The sequence below is a fragment of the Silurus aristotelis genome (assembly GCF_946808225.1).
Source record: "Silurus aristotelis genome assembly, chromosome: 4".
Taxonomy (NCBI): Eukaryota; Metazoa; Chordata; class Actinopteri; order Siluriformes; family Siluridae; genus Silurus; species Silurus aristotelis.
The window spans coordinates 26,429,294-26,454,557 of NC_139577.1; the positions used below are offsets into that span (position 1 = coordinate 26,429,294).

General features: G+C 38.9%; 2 protein-coding genes across 2 annotated transcripts; both read left to right on the top strand.

Annotated features, from left to right (window-relative positions):
• Nucleotides 1–12,149: 12,149 nt before the first annotated feature.
• rtn4rl2a (reticulon 4 receptor-like 2 a) lies at nucleotides 12,150–15,390 on the top strand. Its single transcript, XM_083539659.1, has 3 exons — nucleotides 12,150–12,330; nucleotides 12,728–12,954; nucleotides 13,272–15,390. The coding sequence occupies exons 1-3, from the start codon at nucleotides 12,273–12,275 to the stop codon at nucleotides 14,361–14,363; spliced, it is 1,377 nt and encodes a 458-aa protein (XP_083395785.1). The 5' UTR covers nucleotides 12,150–12,272; the 3' UTR covers nucleotides 14,364–15,390.
• A 1,786-nt stretch (nucleotides 15,391–17,176) lies between these two features.
• Nucleotides 17,177–20,648, top strand: LOC310725588 (reticulon-4 receptor-like 2). Its single transcript, XM_083540576.1, has 4 exons — nucleotides 17,177–17,384; nucleotides 17,769–17,995; nucleotides 18,313–20,431; nucleotides 20,493–20,648. The coding sequence occupies exons 1-3, from the start codon at nucleotides 17,327–17,329 to the stop codon at nucleotides 19,402–19,404; spliced, it is 1,377 nt and encodes a 458-aa protein (XP_083396702.1). The 5' UTR covers nucleotides 17,177–17,326; the 3' UTR covers nucleotides 19,405–20,431; nucleotides 20,493–20,648.
• Nucleotides 20,649–25,264: the final 4,616 nt, after the last annotated feature.

Sequence of the window (25,264 nt, forward strand, 5' to 3'; positions counted from 1 at the left end):
ATAGACATGGCTGAACATTAGCATGGTCCATTATTCAAAAATGTATTTTGTTTTCCAACAGAATCAAGAATCCTGAAGATTAATTATTGATTTTACTGAAAGAAATTCTTTAGGTGTGAATATGTTCGCAGCATGGTTCTGCATGACTTAAAGCAAAGCACATATAAATATCACACACTGTGCACTCTAACCACTTGCCCACACACCAAGTGTACAGAGGATATGCTTTCTTTATGACTACAGCGCTCACACACATACACACACACACACACACACACACACACACACACACACACACACACACACACACACACACACACACACACACACACACACAAGGGAAATTTGGAGTGAACATCAGAAGAAGGGGAAGGTTATGAGTTTCAACAATATGGGAAGTACCACAACTGATGGTAGGGAGAAAAAAAAAAAAGAACCGGAAAGAAAGACATATACAGAAGCACATGGCAGTGAGAGGGACGGGCTGAGGAGAGAAAAACATTGCAGAAGAGAGAGATGCAGGCAATGAAGAGTGAGACACAGACTCAATTGTGCAGATTCCTCTGGGATAGGAGAGGCAGTGTGAGAGCATAGCTGACGTCAAATATTGCCAGCCAGTGTGGTAACTTCTCAAGGTAACAAAGGAATTCAAGGTAGATTGGATCGGATTGAGAAAAACAAGTGACCAGGGTTGCGTATTTAGTAGATGTGAGTCAAAAAGTCTAAATAGGAACTAAATTTCTATTATTTCCTATGGGAAATCAAATGCAAACCTTTAATAAAGCCATAAACATTAAATGAACCCTTCATTAATAACACATTATTTCGATTTAAAGATATGGTTTGGCAAGAAAAAAAACAAAAAAAACTATAATGATCTCAGTAAACATATATTCGATCAGCTAAGATATGTTTAACATTTGCTGATTTTTTTTATTGTAGAAATTTTTTTTTTTTTTTTTTCAGTGGGTGTTGATTAATTTATGTTCTGTCTGCACAGTAAATTGTTGGTTTATACTAATGCATTCATAGTGACATGTTATTGTTTCTATAGTAACAGCCCATTCACAGTAAACATATATGGTGGATGCACCAAGACAAATTCAGTTAAATTTATCATTAATTAGTTCCTATACATTTACCCCTAATGAGCAAACCAGTGGTGACAGTGACAGGGAAAAACTCTCTGAGATGGTGTGAGGAAGAAACCTTGAGAGGAACCAGGTTGAGGTTATCAACTTTCCACTGATTAAAACTTGAATACAAACTCTATAGGTTTGGAGCCCCAAGTCGTTATAGCATACTGTTCATATTAATAAATGTCCAAATCTATCTTCATGGTTCTAAAGTGTAATCTTCCTCTCATCACTAAATCTAAATGGTTTTTAAAACATTGTTGATATTTAACAAAATAAACCATATAATCATTGATGTGGTGAGGTTTTATGTAAGCAAATTGTTAAATGCATATTAAGATACTGGTATATAGAAGCAGTTTCCAGTTTTAGCATTTTAAACAGTTACAATTCTTTATCTTTTTAAGGATGGAAAACATCAGTACAGAGAACTTAGCTTGTCACGTTATCAGGAACCAGAAAATGCAGTGTTTTCATTAGGGACTTCATTAGGGACAAGGGAAATGTGTTCAGTGAGGAAATGATGGTGTAACTGAAATTGACATTAACTCTAACCTTAAATAGATCAAAAATGTATTAATAAACCTTATTGATAAAACCATGTAATACCATAGTCAATAAAAAATTATATTATTTGAAAACATTTAAAAATAAATACATTCATTATATATGTACCCAATGGAAATGTGTTATTATATTAGAGAAGTTAAACACTTTGGGATGTGCATTTATTGTAATTTATGTGCACCAGGCTTCCTATCACTGCATGGATCCAAGAGCTTTTCTACTTGTATAGTTTGACTGCATCTAGTTTATAATTAATGTCATGGAAGCCTGCTAATATGCACATACAACACAGTCAGTGCTAGCTTGTTTTTGTAAAGTTTCATTGCTTAACAATAATTTTAATATATAAAGACTTTTTTTGTATTGACAAGACCCAGCATGATAGATAGATAGATAGATAGATAGATAGATAGATAGATAGATAGATAGATAGATAGATAGATAGATAGATAGATAGATAGATAGATAGATAGATAGATAGATTTATCCCAATGGAAAATTTACAATACAGTAAATACAGTAGCAAGTGTTTGCAACAAATAGATTGATTATAAGTCATGTATTTAAATGTTATTAAAACACTTTAAAATTTTTCAGATCACTAATGTATTTAAAAACAAAAATAAAAACCTAATCCACCTACGTTCCAACTTAAAACAAATACATTTAAGGACCTGACATGACTCCTGTATGGTTATCTGCAAGGTGAAATCATATATTTTATAAGTCTAAACATATTCTCTTCACATTCTGCCAGCAGTCAATAAAATATCTGACTCAAGGAGAAACTTCTGTCTCTGTGGCACTCTATGCTTTATAAGTAGGACTTGTTTACAAGTCTATCAGTAAAGTTGGTCAATCCAGAAAGATATTTTTGCTTTTGGGATTCAGGTGTTCTATCTTTCTATCTAAGGACTCTTAGGATTTTATCAGTTTTATAGTTTTTATTTTGGCTGATGCGTCAAAACAAACCTAACTTGTTGTCAATGCTAGCTACAACTGAGCAGAAGGTCAGAAGAAGAAATAATAAAAAGAAGTGTCTTGCTCAAAGCCACAACCCTAGGAGATTGGTAGTGCTGGGATATGAAAACATGAGTTTCTGCACTAAACTAGCTTGACTAGATCTATTGATTCAACCTTTCTATTGATTTTTCCCTTGAATGAACTCGTAATTAAAGGTGGCATTTGAATCAGTACAAGCTAAGTGAGCTAATAGCACCTGCTCAGTGGTTTAGGTATTGAGTGATGCTGGTGCCAGAAAAATTCCTTTCATTTTTGTGTACTTAGAACACAACACTTTAGAAAGTTTGAATGTGACTTTACTATAACAGCAGCTCTGACAGCATTACTAACTTCAAGACAAATCACACGCTTATATGAATGCACTTATTCTAATTAATTGGTGTTTTCTCAAGCTTGCTGGACAGTAAGGGTTTTTTTCCCATCTTTTCAGTTCAAATGGCTGGCTGAGATGTGTTTGTTTTATTAAATCTAAAAAAAGACAAAAAAAGGAGATGCCGATAAAGGTTATAGACAAAGGAGATATCAATAATTGTGTTTTGCTATATTGTAATCACAGAAAAACACATTTGTTTTGTGACTGCTACACATTAAATGTAAATATAATATAATGTAAAAAAAATATTTAAAAAGTACAATATGTTGTTCAATAATTAATAAGAAAATGTAATCATTGGGAAATAACTAAGATGTAAAAGGAATAAAAGATGTCATGGACTTTTCCTCATGCTGACTCTTTGATTCTTTTCCAACAGCATGCCCTATTGTGTTTTATATTTATGTAATATTATTATTATTTTAAGCATGTACAATGCAGGTATTCTTTCTGCAATATTGGTGAAATAAACCAAGTGAAAAAGGTTTGGGCCAAAAAAAACACTCAAACACTGTATATCTTTAATCATCTTCAATGTTGAAATAACACCTACACTGCACATATGAGGCAAGTGTAGAACAGCATGTGTAGATTTCACACTCATGATTTTAGTGTAAAGCACCTGAATGAAGCCTTGAGAATATGCTGTGTATCTCCGAGCGTCTCTGTTTCTCTGATTCTCTGCTCAATTCAGCCATCTAAAAGAAATGGAATAAAAAGCTTTATTTAGTTAACAATTAATTTTTTGCAATTATGGTAAGTAATAAAGATGCAAACTACTAATATTCAGTGCAGAAAATGACAGAGATTGCAGTAACACTACTTTATAGGTTGACGTAATTAATGGGAAAGAGCTTTCTATGGAGAATGAGTCTCTGAATGTGTTTCAGTTCCAGTAGCAGTCAACAATTGTTTTTTTCACTGTGGTGTACTTGAAATGGCCCTTCAGTACATTTGCCTTAATTAGTTGCATTTAAAGGGCTGCACTGAAGCTTCATCAAACAAACACTGCATCTCTATTCAAGCTGTGTATGGAGAATCGGAAATGACGGCAGGGGCTGACAAAGATGGAGAGCATGACTTGTGTTTAGGAAGGGTGGATGAGTGTAAGAGTGAGAAAGTGTGTTAGAGAGAGTAGGCAGGAGAGAAAGACGGCGAGAACAATAATAAAATTCAATAGATTCTGTCAAGGCGCATAAGAGCAGCCTGAAAGCTTGTCGCTCAGGCACTGTTAGAGGCGTGACCGCATGTCTCTTTCTAATAAAGCTGCTTGTGCGTTATTGGGGATGATGCAGCAATAAAAACTCCAAATACACGTCTGACATCAGCATGTTTCCTTTTCAGTGTTACTATTATACTCATTTCAGGAACTTGGGAGCTCTGTTGAAACAAACTTTTGAAAAAATATTAGTATTAGCCTTTTTTTTTTTATTTTCACTTACTTTTTTGAAAGACACACAAAAAAACACCTTCTCTGTTCCTTTTAGAATAAGCCAGATGGATTTTCTTTTTATTGTAGAGAAATGTTTGGTTTAATTCTAAGTTCTTGAAGCATATTGAATTTTTAGTCAATGTGCAATTACTCTGAAATGCTTTCAGTTCTGCATTCATGCCTTTTTTGTTCAAACACAATACTAACACTTCTGATCCTAAGTGTATTTATTTTGAATTGAACCAATACTCTGCAGGAAGATAAAGGTTTGAGAGATAATGCCTTTGATGAACAATTTGTTGATCAAGCTGCTTTAAATCGTGGTGCACATTGTCTCATGTGCTCATCTGAACTAGTTGAGACCAAATTCATGACATGCTAAGACCAATACAGTAAAAGTGTTGCTTGGAGAGCAAACTGAATCAACAGGTGGTATGCGGTCTGCAATGACTTCAATTAAAATGTTGCAATTGTTAAAACAGTGATGTGAAATATAGTTGAGATACAGTACATCATTTGCTTCTTATATTCAATGTAACACAAGGTCAACATTTATCGCTCTCTCAAATAGTTAGTTACAGTAATGTTTTGCTGATGAACTTCCCTAAAATGTAAGAGTGAATGACTAAATTCTGCTGCTGTGTTTATCAAGACGTTCTAGTTAACAATAACATTTCATGATTAATGTTCCTTTTCTTGGCATATGAGAGAAATTGTTGGATTTATGTCTGAAATTGTTACCCAGAGGCCCAATTACTTAATACCTAAAACATCTTTCTTAAGAAAAAAAAAATAGGAAACTTTCTCATGAAAGCCTGTAGCTTAAATATCTAATGAACCTGATGGTTCATCAAATCTGCAGAAGCATGAAAGAATTAAAGAAGCAGAAAAATAAATGGATATGACATGCCTTTTACATAAAAGAAGAATGACTATGCCACACTGCCTCCCCCCCTTTTTATAATGTAGGTTTGTCCCAGTGTCTCTTTGTATTCAGTGTAATTAACACAGGATGTTTACACTACCACATGCAGTGAATTTAATAGTCACAGGTTGGCCATTTCCAGTGAAAGACTTCTAAAATACATGCAAGACACATACCATTAGTTTCTAGCACACTCCACAGGCACCAATAAATGGAGGTTATAAGTGATGTAGCCTTGAAAGAGTGTATGCTGAGATTTGATTGCTTTCAAAGCAATAAACAAGACAGAGGCCACAGAGACAGCAAACTGCTGTAATAAGCACAAGGCTTATACATCTGCTTATTACTTTAAACACAAAATACCTAGTGAGTTAAACAAAAAATTATGGCACATAAGAAACCATTTAAATTTATTAAACTCAGTGTTTATATAGGATTTTTAACAATAAATTTAAAAACCAAATAGCTTTACAGAAATGCAGATGTATAATAAGAGAGACAGAGGTGACAGTGGTAAGGGAAACCTTTGAGGAAGCAGACTGTAAAGGGGACTTGCGCTCTTCAAGGATCGGATAGATAAGAAGAATGGATTTTTGGAATTTAGGACAGATGCATAATCTAGATTATAACATAAAATGATTGTTGTCAAGTGTAAATCTTGGGAAGTTAATTTTTTGAGAAGGGTGTAAGATGGGACAGTCCATAGAAGCAGAAGATGAGTCACAAGCGCTGTAAAAAAAAAGCATAAGGATGAATTGCGCTGGTTGGGAGTAGAAGTGTGTCACCAGCAACATCAGTACAGGTGCAGCTTGACAGAGAGAAAGATCAGATTATTAGGTATGCTTTTATCCTCCGCTGTTTGAAAACAGTGTACACTGTAGGAGAGCTGAAGCAGGGACTCTGGCTGGTCTATCTGTGACAGCAAAACTAAAAGTGAGAAGCAGCAAGTAAAACATGAATGAGGGCACAGTGGAACATAAATCATCCTGTCATGCCACCATTAAAAAGCCTGAGTGATTGCATATAACAAGGGAAACAGCCACTTTACAACATCCCAGTTTACCATTCTTAATGGTAAATAACTTCCAGTTCTTGAAACTTTACATAACAGAAATGCTATCTAAAAAAATGCCTGGCAAAAACCTGTACTCAGTCGAATCCCCATGAACACTCTTACGATGCGGTAATGGTCCATCCGGAAAACATGCTGAATAATACATATCCTGGAGCTGATAAATTGTGATGAAACGTAGGGAAGAATAGGACAAGAGGTGGGAAGGTTGATGCATCATTACTGGTACATGGCACACCTCTGAGGACAGAAATGAGAGAGACCAGAAAGAGTGGGTGGGGGGAAATGAGAATGAAGACAGAGAGGGTGGAAAGTGAGGGAGGCAGAGATTGAAAAGAGATGCAGTTTAGAGTGAGAGTGCATGAAAACTAGGGGTATGAACATGAAGAAACCACAGCAGGGATTTGCATTTAATTATGTGTTCATATCATTAGAGGCACAGAGCGTCAGTGGGATGCCTCGTCATATCCATCCTCCCTACCAAAACGAGGAGCGGAAAAAAAGGGGTGGGGACGTAAAGCCTTTTATCACTGAGGTGGACTTTTTTTTGTATACACACGCACAACCAGGGTCCTTTCTTAGTCATCTAAACTTTGATGCTCTCTCTGGATTTTGATGCCTTTATTATAAGCATGAACTTGTTTCGACAGTTTATGCAGTCCTGGCCAGTTACACAAGAATAAGACAGAAATCCTGCTTTGTGGCTCAATCTGGACAAAACAAATGTCTTCAGCAAACTGTCTGGTGAAACTCAGCATGCCGAAGCCAGAAGTCAAAACCTTGAGATGATACTTCCATCACTCAATCTGCTGTTATTCACTCGAGAAGTGTCAGAGCATAAAACAATAGAAATATGCTAAAACAATAAAGGGATTTCAGTTCTTTATCTACTACTGGGTAAAAATGCATGCATCTTCAATAACAGCATTTTTTCCTAACCAGGCCATGGTGGATCCAGAGCCCATTAAACATTGGATGTGAGGTTGGTATACAGCTTGAATGGGACCTCAGGCATCACAGGGCTCAATGTACACACTAATTTACACACAGAAGCAGGACCCTGAAGGAAACCTACACATAAAGGAGACATAGAAATTGTTCACATACAGTAACCCAAGCTCAAGGTTGAATTAGGAACCCTGGAGCTGTGAATAACAAATTATATTCTTTGCAATACCAAGAAACCTCAGCTATTTTATGAATATGCACATTAGAAATGCTCTTACCCACTTAACTATGTGAAACCCAGGTGTTGCAATGACTGGATTTGCATATTGAAGCATGATACATACTTATATTTTTATTTACTTGTTTGTCACATATTCATTTGTAAGATTTTTTAGCTCCCGTTCTTTCACACATTATTCCTGGGATATGCTCTAAAACCAGTCCATTATTAAGAATGACTAAATGAAGGGATAACATTTTGCAATTAATTAACTTATATATGCACACCAATCAGGCATAAATTTATGATTTAACATTATGACAGGTGAAGTGAACAACAATGATTATCTCTTCATCATGGCACCTGTTAGTGGGTGGGATATATTAGGCAGCAAGTAAACATTTTGTCCTCAAAGTTGATGTGTTAAAAGCAGGTTTGACAAGAGCCAAATTGTGATGGATAGATGACTAAGTCAGAGAATCTTCAAAACCGCAGCTCTTGTGGGATGTTCCCGGTCTGCAATGGTCAGTATGCATGAAAAGTGTTCCAGGGGAGGGACAGTGGTCCGATCCAATTGACGAGTTCCTGTAGCTCAAACTGCTGAAAAAGTAAATGCTGTTAATGCTCGACAGGTCATGACTGTTTTGGGAGTTAAAGGGGGACCAACACAATATTAGGCAGGTGGTCATAATGTTATCCCTGATCGATGACCATAAAGTTATGCCTGTTTGGTGTATATATTTATTTTATGACATTACAGCATGTAACATATTTACAAATGCTGTTTTAGTGTGATTAGTTCTGGCTAATCTTTTAAGCACCCTATTATTATTTTTCCTGTTCCTATATGTCTATAAAACAGATAAACCAGGCATAAGGGCACACTGGAACATAACACCTCCTGCCACTCCACCATTCCTCAGATATGGATTCATATTCGAATGGAAATGCTCTGTTTAAGGTTTTGACTTTCAGAAGATGATGAAACTGTTGCCGTTTATTTCACACGTTAGATCATACAGGCTAAAGATTATTTAAAAGGACATTTTATTCCAAATGCTTTAATGAAATATTAAAAATAAAACATTAATGTTATTTCTGTAGCAGCTTTTCAGAAATCCTGGCCCAGTAACATCTTATCTTCAGAAAAAAACGATCCTGTAATAATATGTGTGAAAACACATGCTAGATTCCTCCTACAGCTGTAAATTGCCTTGTCCCAGCCTCCATGTTCATAACGTCATCGCTTGTTATCTACCTTATTTGTATTCCTTATGGTGACGCATGGAGAAGTCAGCCCAGTTGCAGTGTTACTCTTGGAGGTGTTGAAAGCACAGTGGAGGACTGGAGAGCATCCTGGTTGTCCCAAAACACTAGAAACTACACCTCCATCACAAATGTATAAATGAATGTCCAGCTGTGGATTTTTACTTAAATTTATATGTTTTTAAACAGAATGTAATGTTTTGATGATTTCAACTAGTGCTAGTGGTTGGGTGTTAGGGCTTTGTCATATCATATTGTCCATGATCTACCTAGTACAATTCTCCCCATGATAATAATTTGTCATCCCATAATACAAGATATGATGACATGTTTCTGTGTTGGGCTGAATCATTATTTGCAGCAGACTTGTTAAGTTTGCACTATTTATTAAATGCACATTACCAAACAAAATGTATTTATCGCAACACTTCCATTAGTTTTTCCTGGTGTTAGATCCTGAATCCTGTATTGGTATTTGCATTTTCACTGGAATTTTCATTGAGTTCTATTTCTAGCCTCTTTAATTGGTATACTTTAGTATTTGATGGTTGTCAGGATACATTTAGACATTTTTGGATCAATGTTTGTGTTTGCCAGGCGTTCAAGACTGTATTCTGATGTGATTTTGGTCGAATATGCGCTCATTTATACCTTTACAGCTAAAAAGACTGTAAAATATCATGGTATAGTTTTAAGTTTCTATCCCCCGTCCCTACTTTGTGTAATAACAATCCTACACTGACTTTTACTTTCTTAATGAATCATTTATTCTTCCTCATGCACACATATTACTTGCATTTATTGATTTTATGACTGTGACTAATTGATTTTCCTGCCTTATTCATCTCCTTAGCCAACATTACAATGAGTTGAGCTTTCAGATAAACTAATTTTCTATTCATTTGTGTGTGCGTGTTTTAGTTGGTAGGTCTTTAACATCATTTTTTTTAATAAATCATTCAGGCTATATCTGAAGAACAGAAAAGACATGCTGAAAAAACTTCTGCAAAGCCTTGGTTGAATTATTTATGGAGTTTGGCTTTCATCACACTAATAAGAAAAATGTAGACTGAGTTGTTTTATGTTCTATGCTGTTCAAGAGAAGATGAAAGTATTTAAATACTGTTTCTCTAATTAATTATTTAAAAGTCCTTTTAAAGTCTAATTCTCTACATCCCGAGACTCCACACTTCACAGTTCTAAACGAGGTTTTTTGTTCTTTCATTGCAAAATTGATAACCATATAACCTTATTAACTTCATGTCACATTTCTATGTCTGTCAATTATTTTTGCTGTACAATTGTTTGATAAATTAAATAAATATTTCATGGCATCAGCACTACTGCTTTTACTTGAGGTTTAAAAACGATAATGATATAGTGTGTTCCACTAAATCCCCTTGAATATGCAAGAATATATAAATATATACAATAAAATATACAATATGAATATATTACAAATATTGTTATCTTTCGACTCAAAAGTTTAGAAACAAATAAACTTCAAACCCAAACAAAATCTTTATATCAAAATATTGACTGCAAATTTCAGGCAAAAGATTTTCAAGAAAGTTCTGCCACTGATCGTGTCTTGTTAGCTATCGATTCCTTAATTATTATTCACGAATTTATATTCTTCAGATTTAGTCAGCTTTGAACTTTTCATTTTTCCATCACTCAAGCTCTTTTTTCTCTCCTCCTCTCCAAACAGAGTTCTGTATAATTGGTGTCAGTCATGCTATGCCTTCGGCCTGGTGATGATACATGCAAAGAGTCACGCTTACATGCACACACACACACGAACACGCATATACGAGTACACAAATACACACATGTACACACACTTACACAAAACTCCCAGCTGGTTGCTTGTTGTAGGTGGAGCGGGGAAAGCCTGTTTGCCCAGTCATGCAGTGTTGGTGTGGAGGTGGAACGGGAGAGAGGGATGCGGTATCCAAAACTTGAAAGCGAGTGTAGGCGGTGTTGAATAACATGGACATCCTCAGGCTCTTCATGTTTTCTCTGTCTATCTGTCTGCTGTCTGTCTGTCTGTCTGTCTGTCTGTCTGTCTGTCTGTCAGTCACTTTGGCTGTCTGCCTAACACTGATGTCATTTTCTTTCATTGGAACGGTTACTTTGAAATACATTATGGTTTTTGAAGGTACCAACAAGCTAGAAGAGTGTCCTTTATGTGTCTATTCGAATTAGTGACTTTATTTAACCCCAGGTTAGTGTGAGAGTAAAATTACTTTCCAACATGGACACTTTTTCAGTGTTCATACTTATACACAGCTGTGAAATCAACTTTTTGCTTTACCTACTTAACCAAAGAGCACCTTATGAAGATGGAACATGGCACATTTAAGCGACATATTAAATGGAGTGACATTTTATATATTATAGATATATACAAAACATATATTTAATACATAGATTTATTCAAAATTAATGACGGATAATGGACCCTTGAAGGACCATTAATTGTGACCCCACTTGAAGAACCATAGCTATAAACTGGACCTCTCTTTCACTCTACCAAACGAGTCGTATGCACACTTCTCTCTGGTCCTATCCTCCTCTTCTCGTTCTAGTCATCATTGACGGGCTCGGTGCCCGAGCTCTCTCCGTTCCCCGCCTCTCCCATTGTCTCGTGCGCGCGCGACACGTTGCGCGTAACGCGTGTCTGTGAACCAATCTGCTCAAAGCCCGACTTCCCCCGAGCCATATCGGTTGCGCGCGCTCTCGAAGGATGGATACGCTCATTTGCATCCTCCACTCCTCGGTCCCTTGCGCGCACCCGCGTTCCTATCCAAAGGGTTGCCAGAGTGGGTTGACTTATTTTTTCCCCCTATCCATTCGCAGTTTAAAAAACACATTACAAACTTATTATAAGCTAATGTATTATTCATAATCACACACAACTATTATCCATATACAATATTATAACAAATGTGTACACAGCTCCAAACATTGCCAAATGCTTTAGAAAGAGTTGGCAGTATCCAACAACAATAGCTATCATTCCATTATAATTAGGGCGGTCCAACTGAACAATCTGGCAACACAGCCCCCCCTTCTTCCGTTCTTCCACCCCCTCGCTCGAGCCTGGCCCAGGTGATGACGTAGGAGAGATTCCGTGGTGCCCACCGACGTAGGCGCCGCGCCGCCGGGCGACTATAAACGGTGGCTGGTGCAAGCATTCGGCACTCGCTCTCATCAGTCGCTCCGACTCAGGAACCAGAGCATCAGCGGAGATAGCAAGGAACCGATCGCCTCCTTAAGGCTAACTCGCTTTCGGCTTTGGTTCGGAATGGAAACTTCTGCCTTTACGCGGAGCCGACGAAGCTCCATGGCGCACGACTTTAAAAGTAAGTACCTTCTGCAATCTTCTTGTTTCATGGGCTCAAGTGTGAGGCTGTAGCGCTAAAACTTAGTTTCACTGTTCCAAGTAATTATTTAAATACTGTAGAAAAGAAAAACGTGTAATTTCAGTGCAAACGAATGTTACCCATAATAAAGATACAACTTTACAAGATGCGTAAAGACATGTTTTGGAAGAAAAATTTTCTTTTTTTTTGTACTTTGCATAAGCATTTGGTCTAAATGTTACTGTTATTCATAAGTTAATGTTGATAAGTTAATATTTTGCCTGATTTATTGTTAAACAGAAATGCATTAGAACCTAAAACATGCTTTTGGTACTTATAAGCCATCATTTAATAACAGTTTAAGTAACACTTTTTACCTTATCACCTGTTTTCTTAGGTGGTCTCTCGCTCTGGCTGGTGGTCTGGTTGGTTGTGGTTAAGCCTGCACCTGTGCAGAGCTGCCCGCACCTGTGCGTGTGTTACCCTTCTCCCATGACCGTAAGCTGCCAGGCGCAGAACTTCACTTTTGTGCCGTCCGGTGTCCCCTACGAGTCACAGCGCGTCTTTCTGCAAAACAATCGCATCACAGAGCTGAGAGTGGGCTCCTTTGGCTTTGGAACTCAGGTATGTAGACTGCAAGAGTGTGAGAACGTGTGTATAAGTGCTTCTTGTGTAAAGCATTAGGTGTAAATGTATTACATTCAACTAACTCAGTTTTCACCCCTCTTGTTCTCTATCACTTCTTTTCTTTCCACTGTCTATCTCTATTTTCTCTTATCAAATCCATTAACCATCATCCTTTTTTTCACAACTTTTACCCATTTTTTTGTTTTTCTGCTCATCCTACTTTGTTTATTCTTTTCCTCCACTCCTTTATCACCATCCTTATTTCCTTCACACTCTCCCCCATCTTTCTTGCAATACTCTCTCCTACCCTCCAGGTACTTTGGCTTTTCTCTAACAACATCACCTGGATTGAGGCTGGTGCTTTCAGTGAGCTGCGTGATCTGGAGGAGCTGGATTTGGGTGATAACCCTCATCTGCGTCGCCTGGAGGGTGGAGCTTTTCGTGGTCTGGAGAAGCTGCAGAGCCTCCACATGCACCGCTGTCGTCTGGCTGCCCTCCCCCATGACATCTTTTACAAGCTTTACAGCTTGCAGTACCTGTATCTGCAAGAGAACCAGCTCCACTTCCTCCAGGATGACCTGTTTGCCGATCTTATCAACCTCAGCCAGCTCTACCTGCATGGCAACCGTATCCGTACACTGTCTGAGAATGTGTTCCATGGCCTGGTCAACCTGGACCGCCTGCTGCTGCATGACAATCGCATCCGACAGGTCAACCGCCGCGCCTTTCGTGACCTGGGCCGCCTTACTATGCTCTTCCTTTTCAACAACTCATTGGCTGAGCTGCCTGGCCAAGCGATGCGTGATGTGGAGTCCATTGAGTTCCTGCGGCTAAACAACAACCCCTGGACCTGTGGCTGTGAAGCACGTCCACTCTGGGAGTTCTTCAGGTCCAACCGGGTCTCCAGTTCTGAGCTGCTCTGTGCTTCTCCTGCTCCCCGCCGTGGCCTGGACCTTCGCTTCCTGCGTGAGATGGACTTTGCCCTGTGCCCCCTCCCAGACCCTGGTTCCTTAGCTGGAACCACCACCACTACCTTCAGCACCAAGACCCGCTGGTGGTTCTCCAAGCACAAGCCTGTCAGCTCCACCAAGGGCATTTTTGAGAAGAGCTCAGAAACCGTGAAAGCCCATCCCTATTCTGGTGGCAAACCCTCAATCACATCCTCATCCACGAAGTATGAGCTGGGCGAGGAAGAGGCACTGCTTCCTAAGTTGGAAAAGGAAGAGTATTGGGCTAACTATGGCAACGAGGATGCAGGTATCACCTCGCTGCGCTGCTTCGAATTGGAATGCCCTGACTTTGACAGCCTTCCCCCCTTCTCTTCTTCATATTCGTCTTTACCTTCTACTCTCCTGCTAGTTTCAATGTCCATCTTGACTGTATCTATCCACCTTCTCTTTGGCTGAATTTTTGTATTGTATTAAGGGATCTTGATCCCCCATTTCTTCTTCCCCATTCTGGAGGAATGAAGACCCCATTTACTCAACCTTACTCTCACATACCCGGTTCCTGTTTAACTTCTACCGTAACTGTATCTCTGTTCTGTTCAGTTTGAGCCTCTAGGTTATCCAGACAACTAGAGGGCACTACACTGATTTAGGATACAGTAGGGGAAGCAGGGAATTCAGGGCAGGTACTGCAGTGCAGGCCATTAACACAATGGAAGGGAATGATTGCTACTACCAGAGGGCTAGTTTAGTCAACAGGTACACTGTCCTCCTTCCTTGTGGAATTTTCATACATATATATACATATATATATATCACAGTCTGTATGGACTGGGGATATATGGTTCCATAGTAGGTTTATGTACAACATTTGTATACTTCTGCCTTTTTTGGCTGCTATTAGTGCTATTTTGGCTATTGTAAATGCTGCTTGTGATGGTCCAATGACTATAACTGTCTTTATAACTGCAGCTAATACTGTTACTCAAAGTGTTACAGTTTCAGTGCTACAATTGGCACTGCTTATAGTAATGTTAGGTAGACATGTTTTCTAACACTATACTGGTTTTATCAGTTCTTTAGATTACATTACAATTTTAACGAACTGTCCAATTTTATTCATTAGAACATTAGAACAGATGTCAGAGGATATCATAAGATACAAGGCAAGCCAAGTGATGGAGTATGAAAGGGCAAGAGGTGTTAAAAGTGATAAGGAAAAGGTCTGTGAAAATAATTGAGACTGATGAATGAAAGAGATGTCTGAAATACAGAAAGAAACAAGCAGAAAGAGCAAGAGACAGGGAGCCATGCAGGGAAAGAAAAAGAGAGAGAAAGAACAAGACAACATTACTAAGAAAGGGAAATGCAAGAACCATGACTTTTGTCTACTTATTTGTCTTCTAATAGCAATTAAGTCATCAGTAACATCCTTTAAATTTATCATTTTATCATCAACAGGAAAGCTGTACATAGAGCAAAACATGTCTTGAATGTTTACTGATCTGTCTGTTTATATTTACTGATCTCTGATCTCAGAATGTCAGGAATATCGTTTTTGTTGTTGTCAGCGATTAGTAAGATCAACCTGTCAGCAACAATTAGTGTGAATGAATTTGTTTCATGTCTTTTATGTGAAAGTTTGTCATGGACATTGTTTCACTTTTTCTTTCCTTTTTTCAAATATAAACAAATTTGTCTATTAATTTGCTCATTGTGAGACTCTCCTTTTAACCTCTTACAGCTTCAATGATCATATGATCTTTTCCCTAAAAACAAAATGAACATTATGTGAAAACCTCATACCTCAACCTCATACAAAAACAACAACCAAACAACCTAAATATAAACCTAAAAATTGGACCACTGAGGGAGCCAAGGGTTTTCAAACACTGGATCAAAAAAATCTGAAGAAAATGCAATGACATGAAAGATTTTATACATCTTGAAATTAGTGAGCATGGACACATAATACTGGACAAACAGTGTAAAAGAACTGACAAACAGTATGAGGAAGTGAGTTGACTAATGTCTTGACATTTGGCACATTGTCCAACACCAGAAACCAATGCGATAGTGAACATCATTAATGATATCATGGGATGGTTACATATACATTACAGCACAATTCTTTTTTCGCATATCCTATGCTCGGAAGCCAAGATATGATGCCCCTGGAGCACAAAGGGTTAGGAGCTTTGCTCAAGGGCCCAAGAGTGCCATCTTGGCAATACAGGGTCTTGAACCCAACCTCACGATTTTCCAATCAGTAACCCAGCACTTTAACCACTGAGCTACCACCTCCAAGATAGGAAGGGTGTTAGATAGTCAGATGAAGAAGGATAGTAATTGTTTTTATTCTTTCTGTCTCTGTCTTTAAACATATGTAGGAGTGGGGATACAATTTTTATTTTCAGCCAGCCCTTCTTCTAAACGTTTTTGCATTTTAACTTTCTCCAGCTGTGCTGTCAAATCCTTACGGTCTTTATTCCTCACTCTCTCGTATATATTATAGATATATACAAAACATATATTTAATACATAGATTTATTCAAAATTAATGACGGATAATGGACCCTTGAAGGACCATTAATTGTGACCCCACTTGAAGAACCATAGCTATAAACTGGACCTCTCTTTCACTCTACCAAACGAGTCGTATGCACACTTCTCTCTGGTCCTATCCTCCTCTTCTCGTTCTAGTCATCATTGACGGGCTCGGTGCCCGAGCTCTCTCCGTTCCCCGCCTCTCCCATTGTCTCGTGCGCGCGCGACACGTTGCGCGTAACGCGTGTCTGTGAACCAATCTGCTCAAAGCCCGACTTCCCCCGAGCCTTATCGGTTGCGCGCGCTCTCGAAGGATGGATACGCTCATTTGCATCCTCCACTCCTCGGTCCCTTGCGCGCACCCGCGTTCCTATCCAAAGGGTTGCCAGAGTGGGTTGACTTATTTTTTCCCCCTATCCATTCGCAGTTTAAAAAACACATTACAAACTTATTATAAGCTAATGTATTATTCATAATCACACAAAACTATTATCCATATACAATATTATAACAAATGTGTACACAGCTCCAAACATTGCCAAATGCTTTAGAAAGAGTTGGCAGTATCCAACAACAATAGCTATTATTCCATTATAATTAGGGCGGTCCAACTGAACAATCTGGCAACACAGCCCCCCCTTCTTCCGTTCTTCCACCCCCTCGCTCGAGCCTGACCCAGGTGATGACGTAGGAGAGATTCCGTGGTGCCCACCGACGTAGGCGCCGCGCCGCCGGGCGACTATAAACGGTGGCTGGTGCAAGCATTCGGCACTCGCTCTCATCAGTCGCTCCGACTCAGGAACCAGAGCATCAGCGGAGATAGCAAGGAACCGATCGCCTCCTTAAGGCTAACTCGCTTTCGGCTTTGGTTCGGAATGGAAACTTCTGCCTTTACGCGGAGCCGACGAAGCTCCATGGCGCACGACTTTAAAAGTAAGTACCTTCTGCAATCTTCTTGTTTCATGGGCTCAAGTGTGAGGCTGTAGCGCTAAAACTTAGTTTCACTGTTCCAAGTAATTATTTAAATACTGTAGAAAAGAAAAACGTGTAATTTCAGTGCAAACGAATGTTACCCATAATAAAGATACAACTTTACAAGATGCGTAAAGACATGTTTTGGAAGCATGGTGAAAAAATTTTGCATAAAGCATTTGGTCTAAATGTTACTGTTATTCATAAGTTAATGTTGATAATATTTTGCCTGATTTATTGTAAAACAGAAATGCATTAGAACCTAAAACATGCTTTTGGTACTTATAAGCCATCATTTAATAACAGTTTAAGTAACACTTTTTACCTTATCACCTGTTTTCTTAGGTGGTCTCTCGCTCTGGCTGGTGGTCTGGTTGGTTGTGGTTAAGCCTGCACCTGTGCAGAGCTGCCCGCACCTGTGCGTGTGTTACCCTTCTCCCATGACCGTAAGCTGCCAGGCGCGGAACTTCACTTTTGTGCCGTCCGGTGTCCCCTACGAGTCACAGCGCGTCTTTCTGCAAAACAATCGCATCACAGAGCTGAGAGTGGGCTCCTTTGGCTTTGGAACTCAGGTATGTAGACTGCAAGAGTGTGAGAACGTGTGTATAAGTGCTTCTTGTGTAAAGCATTAGGTGTAAATGTATTACATTCAACTAACTCAGTTTTCACCCCTCTTGTTCTCTATCACTTCCTTTCTTTCCACTGTCTATCTCTATTTTCTCTTATCAAATCCATTAACCATCATCCTTTTTTTCACAACTTTTACCCATTTTTTTGTTTTTCTGCTCATCCTACTTTGTTTATTCTTTTCCTCCACTCCTTTATCACCATCCTTATTTCTTTCACCCTCTCCCCCATCTTTCTTGCAATACTCTCTCCTACCCTTCAGGTACTTTGGCTTTTCTCTAACAACATCACCTGGATTGAGGCTGGTGCTTTCAGTGAGCTGCGTGATCTGGAGGAGCTGGATTTGGGTGATAACCCTCATCTGCGTCGCCTGGAGGGTGGAGCTTTTCGTGGTCTGGAGAAGCTGCAGAGCCTCCACATGCACCGCTGTCGTCTGGCTGCCCTCCCCCATGACATCTTTTACAAGCTTTACAGCTTGCAGTACCTGTATCTGCAAGAGAACCAGCTCCACTTCCTCCAGGATGACCTGTTTGCCGATCTTATCAACCTCAGCCAGCTCTACCTGCATGGCAACCGTATCCGTACACTGTCTGAGAATGTGTTCCATGGCCTGGTCAACCTGGACCGCCTGCTGCTGCATGACAATCGCATCCGACAGGTCAACCGCCGCGCCTTTCGTGACCTGGGCCGCCTTACTATGCTCTTCCTTTTCAACAACTCATTGGCTGAGCTGCCTGGCCAAGCGATGCGTGATGTGGAGTCCATTGAGTTCCTGCGGCTAAACAACAACCCCTGGACCTGTGGCTGTGAAGCACGTCCACTCTGGGAGTTCTTCAGGTCCAACCGGGTCTCCAGTTCTGAGCTGCTCTGTGCTTCTCCTGCTCCCCGCCGTGGCCTGGACCTTCGCTTCCTGCGTGAGATGGACTTTGCCCTGTGCCCCCTCCCAGACCCTGGTTCCTTAGCTGGAACCACCACCACTACCTTCAGCACCAAGACCCGCTGGTGGTTCTCCAAGCACAAGCCTGTCAGCTCCACCAAGGGCATTTTTGAGAAGAGCTCAGAAACCGTGAAAGCCCATCCCTATTCTGGTGGCAAACCCTCAATCACATCCTCATCCACGAAGTATGAGCTGGGTGAGGAAGAGGCACTGCTTCCTAAGTTGGAAAAGGAAGAGTATTGGGCCAACTATGGCAACGAGGATGCAGGTATCACCTCGCTGCGCTGCTTCGATTTGGAATGCCCTGACTTTGACAGCCTTCCCCCCTTCTCTTCTTCATATTCGTCTTTACCTTCTACTCTCCTGCTAGTTTCAATGTCCATCTTGACTGTATCTATCCACCTTCTCTTTGGCTGAATTTTTGTATTGTATTAAGGGATCTTGATCCCCCATTTCTTCTTCCCCATTCTGGAGGAATGAAGACCCCATTTACTCAACCTTACTCTCACATACCCGGTTCCTGTTTAACTTCTACCGTAACTGTATCTCTGTTCTGTTCAGTTTGAGCCTCTAGGTTATCCAGACAACTAGAGGGCACTACACTGATTTAGGATACAGTAGGGGAAGCAGGGAATTCAGGGCAGGTACTGCAGTGCAGGCCATTAACACAATGGAAGGGAATGATTGCTACTACCAGAGGGCTAGTTTAGTCAACAGGTACACTGTCCTCCTTCCTTGTGGAATTTTCATACATATATATACATATATATATATCACAGTCTGTATGGACTGGGGATATATGGTTCCATAGTAGGTTTATGTACAACATTTGTATACTTCTGCCTTTTTTGGCTGCTATTAGTGCTATTTTGGCTATTGTAAATGCTGCTTGTGATGGTCCAATGACTATAACTGTCTTTATAACTGCAGCTAATACTGTTACTCAAAGTGTTACAGTTTCAGTGCTACAATTGGCACTGCTTATAGTAATGTTAGGTAGACATGTTTTCTAACACTATACTGGTTTTATCAGTTCTTTAGATTACATTACAATTTTAACGAACTGTCCAATTTTATTCATTAGAACATTAGAACAGATGTCAGAGGATATCATAAGATACAAGGCAAGCCAAGTGATGGAGTATGAAAGGGCAAGAGGTGTTAAAAGTGATAAGGAAAAGGTCTGTGAAAATAATTGAGACTGATGAATGAAAGAGATGTCTGAAATACAGAAAGAAACAAGCAGAAAGAGCAAGAGACAGGGAGCCATGCAGGGAAAGAAAAAGAGAGAGAAAGAACAAGACAACATTACTAAGAAAGGGAAATGCAAGAACCATGACTTTTGTCTACTTATTTGTCTTCTAATAGCAATTAAGTCATCAGTAACATCCTTTAAATTTATCATTTTATCATTAACAGGAAAGCTGTACATAGAGCAAAACATGTCTTGAATGTTTACTGATCTGTCTGTTTATATTTACTGATCTCTGATCTCAGAATGTCAGGAATATCGTTTTTGTTGTTGTCAGCGATTAGTAAGATCAACCTGTCAGCAACAATTAGTGTGAATGAATTTGTTTCATGTCTTTTATGTGAAAGTTTGTCATGGACATTTTTTCACTTTTTTTTTCCTTTTTTCAAATATAAACAAATTTGTCTATTAATTTGCTCATTGTGAGACTCTCCTTTTAACCTCTTACAGCTTCAATGATCATATGATCTTTTCCCTAAAAACAAAATGAACATTATGTGAAAACCTCATACCTCAACCTCATACAAAAACAACAACCAAACAACCTAAATATAAACCTAAAAATTGGACCACTGAGGGAGCCAAGGGTTTTCAAACACTGGATCAAAAAAATCTGAAGAAAATGCAATGACATGAAAGATTTTATACATCTTGAAATTAGTGAGCATGGACACATAATACTGGACAAACAGTGTAAAAGAACTGACAAACAGTATGAGGAAGTGAGTTGACTAATGTCTTGACATTTGGCACATTGTCCAACACCAGAAACCAATGCGATAGTGAACATCATTAATGATATCATGGGATGGTTACATATACATTACAGCACAATTCTTTTTTCGCATATCCTATGCTCGGAAGCCAAGATATGATGCCCCTGGAGCACAAAGGGTTAGGAGCTTTGCTCAAGGGCCCAAGAGTGCCATCTTGGCAATACAGGGTCTTGAACCCAACCTCACGATTTTCCAATCAGTAACCCAGCACTTTACCCACTGAGCTACCACCTCCAAGATAGGAAGGGTGTTAGATAGTCAGATGAAGAAGGATAGTAATTGTTTTTATTCTTTCTGTCGCTGTCTTTAAACATATGTAGGAGTGGGGATACAATTTTTATTTTCAGCCAGCCCTTCTTCTAAACGTTTTTGCATTTTAACTTTCTCCAGCTGTGCTGTCAAATCCTTACGGTCTTTATTCCTCACTCTCTCGTTGACTGCCTGAAGAGGTGTAATGGATTTGGCAGCAAGAGAAAGACAGTAGGAGGTATAGGTATAGATAGCTTTTTTTATTCTTTATTATGGTGCAGAAATAGAAGTTAAGGTAAAAAGGTAATAAAAAAGGCAAAGACAAATGGAAATGAGAGAGAATGAATTAGTTTGTGTGTCTGTTAGAGAAAGAGAGGAAGGGAGAGAGAGAGAGAGAGAGAGAGAGAGAGAGAGAGAGAGAGAGAGAGAGAGAGAGAGAGAGATAGAGAGAGAGAATGTAGGAGAATAAAGCAGGGGTGAATGGGTGGATGTGGGTGGCAGAGTGAGATAGAGAAATGCTCAGTGGAAAACAAAGTGATGCACTGAGATGGAATAAAAACTTAATGTCCTGCAGCATCTCTCTGGCTAAGGATGGCAAATCAAATGTCGACTCAAAAAAGTACGATGGAAGAGGGAAGCTGATATCATGAGCCTTAGCTAGAGTTTTATTTTTAGAGAAATACTATTTTATTTGAATGGGTTCTTTGAGCAATATTTTCTTTGAGTCGTGTCTGTAATTGTATTTTTCCAACAGGTTTAAATGTTGCCATGACAAAGTTAGTCTGTGTATTTTTTTAAATTTATTTTCTATATGTAACATGTTCTACATATGATGCAACCAACAGCTATAAGGGCAAGGTCAAACTGCAAAAAGGTGCTCTCCAGTGACCTGGGGGCTTTTCCTTCCCCACGGCTGTCACAGATGACCAAAGCTTAGTTATACCTTTTAACCCGAAGTATGTGTGTGCTACTGTGTGTGTGAATCAATGAATGTGTGTCAACAAATAAGTGCTGTCATTTCAGCAGAAAGAGAAATAAATGACTATTTGTGCTTTTCAACTTAATTTCGTGTGGGAGTCTCTATTTGTTCTCTGGATGCCATCCAGCACCCAAAAGCACTTGAGTGCAATACAAATGTTCACAATCAGTTTCATAAACACACATACTCTAATAAAGAGATAAAATATTATTTGAAAAGAGTTCAACAAGTGATATGCACTCAAAGATAATAAAGAGATGCTGATGCTGTCATCAAGTCTGTCTCTGTCTCTCTGTCTCTCTCTCTCTCTCTCTCTCTCTCTCTCTCTCTCTCTCTCTCTCTCTCTGTCTGCGTAAGCTATCCGAGATAGAGCAGTTAATTTACAAGGCCAAATTTCAGTCTCCCAGCATGTGCCAAGCAAACAGTGCCCCCTCACCAACCCACTCACCATCTGTGGAGCCTACTGGCCAGTAGCCATGCCAGTCAACAGTAAGACACAATGGATTGGCTAAAGAAGGAGGAGCATGTTGACGATTGATTAATATTAGTGACGATTGCTGGTGACTCACTCAAGTGAATGAAGTAAACGAAAAAATGAAAAAGTGAGATAGATGGGCGAGAGGGGTGAAGACGATCTTTTTTAGAGAGCGGAAGTTGGGATTTGTCAGAGTAAGCTGCGAGCTGGAAGTTCACCCACACGTGAAACATACGTACATGAACTGTGATGTTGCTTCAACACCGTGAAATTCACGTCTCAATTTTGCAGGGGAACTTTTCACTGCATTTTTGGAGTAACTGTGTGCATGACTCTGTGTGTGTTTTGCACCGATGCACAGATACAATCACTAATGCACAAAAAATCAACATGCAGACTGAACATGCAGCAAATTTTGCGTTGATTAGTTCTTGCTGTGTTTGACATTAGCATACATTTTCTCATACTTTATCAAGCTTTCTCTGACATCTCTCTCTCTCTCTCTCTCTCTCTCTCTCTCTCTCTCTCTCTCTCTTTCTCTCTCTCTCTCTCTCTCTCTCTCTCTCTCTCTCTCTCTCTCTCTCTCTCTCTCTCTCTCTGGCCTGCTAACACATTCTCACATTTTCACACCCTCCCTCCTTTTCACGATTTACGTCAGTATCACCATCTCCTCTATCTGGTTCTGTTGGCTCACACCTTTTCTATCTATCTATCTATCTATCTATCTATCTATCTATCTATCTATCTATCTATCTATCTATCTATCTATCTATCTATCTATCTATCTATCTATCTATCTATCTATCTATCTATCTATCTATCTATCTATCTATCTATCTTAAAATGCATCTGCATTTTTCTGTCTAATGGCAGGAAAAAAAATGGAAGATAAAGAGAGTCTTTTGAGTGGGTGTTTTTTTAAAGGTCCAACATTTTTTTCCACTCTTTCACTCCACTGCACACACAGCCTGATCCGACTTCTCTAAATCTGATACACGCACCAAAATACCCATACAATATTTTACTCTGCTACAGTGTTCAGAGAAGAAGATAGAAAGAAAATGTGCAATGAAATGTAAAAAAAGGCCAATGAGTGCAGAAAAATGGACAGAATTCAAGAAAAGAAGGAGGAAAGGAGAAGTAAGAGAAGTGAGAAGTCACTTTGAGTCACATTCTTGGATAGCTTATTTGCAAAAAAAAAAAAGTAAAAAAAACTTTGGAAGCCTTATGATGTGACAATGCTCACTTGGTTAGCCACACACACACACACACACACACACACACACACACACACACACACACACACACACACACACACACACACATTGAACTTGTCCTGCAGAGAGGCAGACGGTTTTAAATGGGGTGCGTCATCACTCGTCATTGGAGCGATGAAGCTCAAGTGGAGGAGTCACGTGTCTCTGCTGCATGAACACAAACACACACACACACACACACACACACACACATATAGAGACATAGTCGGTCAGAATGAGACAAAAACCTCGGCTCTTTAACACCTCCTGAGGTGTTTTTTTCTGTTATCATGTTCATGATTTCATAGCATCTGTGATGTTAAAAAAAAAAAAAGGTCAATAGAGACTTATTATTATCGTTATTATTATTATTATTATTATTATTATTATTATTTTATTTTATTTTTTTTTATTATTTAATTATTATTATTATTATTATTATTATTAAATGTAAATAAGTTTTGTGTGGCTCTCTTTGCTTGTATATCTGCCCATGAAAATATGTTCATGCAGGAAAATAATAAATATAAAATATATAAATATATAATAAATAATTAATATATAAGTGTTTAGAAAAAAAACTGTACTAAACTTGTACATTTGGATGGTATACTTATCTTTTGTACTTTTAATATTTACTATGTGGATATACTGGATATACTACATTAAAAAAAATATTAGATACATATATTTATGTTTTTCACACTCAAAGCCTATGTGCTAATGTTTATTACATGCACATGTCACACATATTTGTACCAAAGTTTTTCGGTACAGAGCTTTCGGTCCGGTAAACACATATACTTTTTACTTGCGGAACATAGTTACAACCTGAGTTCCCTCAGGGACGTATAAAATGCCGGCCCGCAAGTTTGTTTAGTCTCCGCTTCGCACTTTAAGCACATTTTTACACTTATTTTTTTTTACTTGAAAATATACACAACAACGCCAGGGGTATAAAAAAGACAATACAGTTAAAGCAGTGTCACTGTGGGTACATACTCTGCACAGAAAACAAGATTTGATTTGCACATGCATGAAAACGGCAAAGAATCAATAGCGCTAGCGGGAAGGATTCAAGAGTCAAGATTTTTATTATTTCATTTCACTTCAAGTTTTATCCTGCATATAACTGACGAATAAAACATCTTCCTGGTTCCACTTCCTGGTTAGCAGCTAATGCTAGCACGATGAATTCTTTGGTGTTTTATGTCCAGCTTCAAGAATTTCTCTTAAAAGGAGAAAATTTGAAGAATTCCACATATCGAGGGAGTGAATTCATGAAGAATG

What these genes read in the sequence shown, in the direction of transcription:
- rtn4rl2a (XM_083539659.1), top strand. Translation starts at nt 12,273, where the DNA reads ATGGAAACTTCTGCCTTTACGCGGAGCCGACGAAGCTCCATGGCGCAC. An exon ending in CATGGCGCACGACTTTAAAA is followed by an intron (nt 12,331 to 12,727) that starts GTAAGTACCTTC and finishes CTGTTTTCTTAG; the next exon opens with GTGGTCTCTCGCTCTGGCTG. An exon ending in CCTTTGGCTTTGGAACTCAG is followed by an intron (nt 12,955 to 13,271) that starts GTATGTAGACTG and finishes CCTACCCTCCAG; the next exon opens with GTACTTTGGCTTTTCTCTAA.
- LOC310725588 (XM_083540576.1), top strand. Translation starts at nt 17,327, where the DNA reads ATGGAAACTTCTGCCTTTACGCGGAGCCGACGAAGCTCCATGGCGCAC. An exon ending in CATGGCGCACGACTTTAAAA is followed by an intron (nt 17,385 to 17,768) that starts GTAAGTACCTTC and finishes CTGTTTTCTTAG; the next exon opens with GTGGTCTCTCGCTCTGGCTG. An exon ending in CCTTTGGCTTTGGAACTCAG is followed by an intron (nt 17,996 to 18,312) that starts GTATGTAGACTG and finishes CCTACCCTTCAG; the next exon opens with GTACTTTGGCTTTTCTCTAA.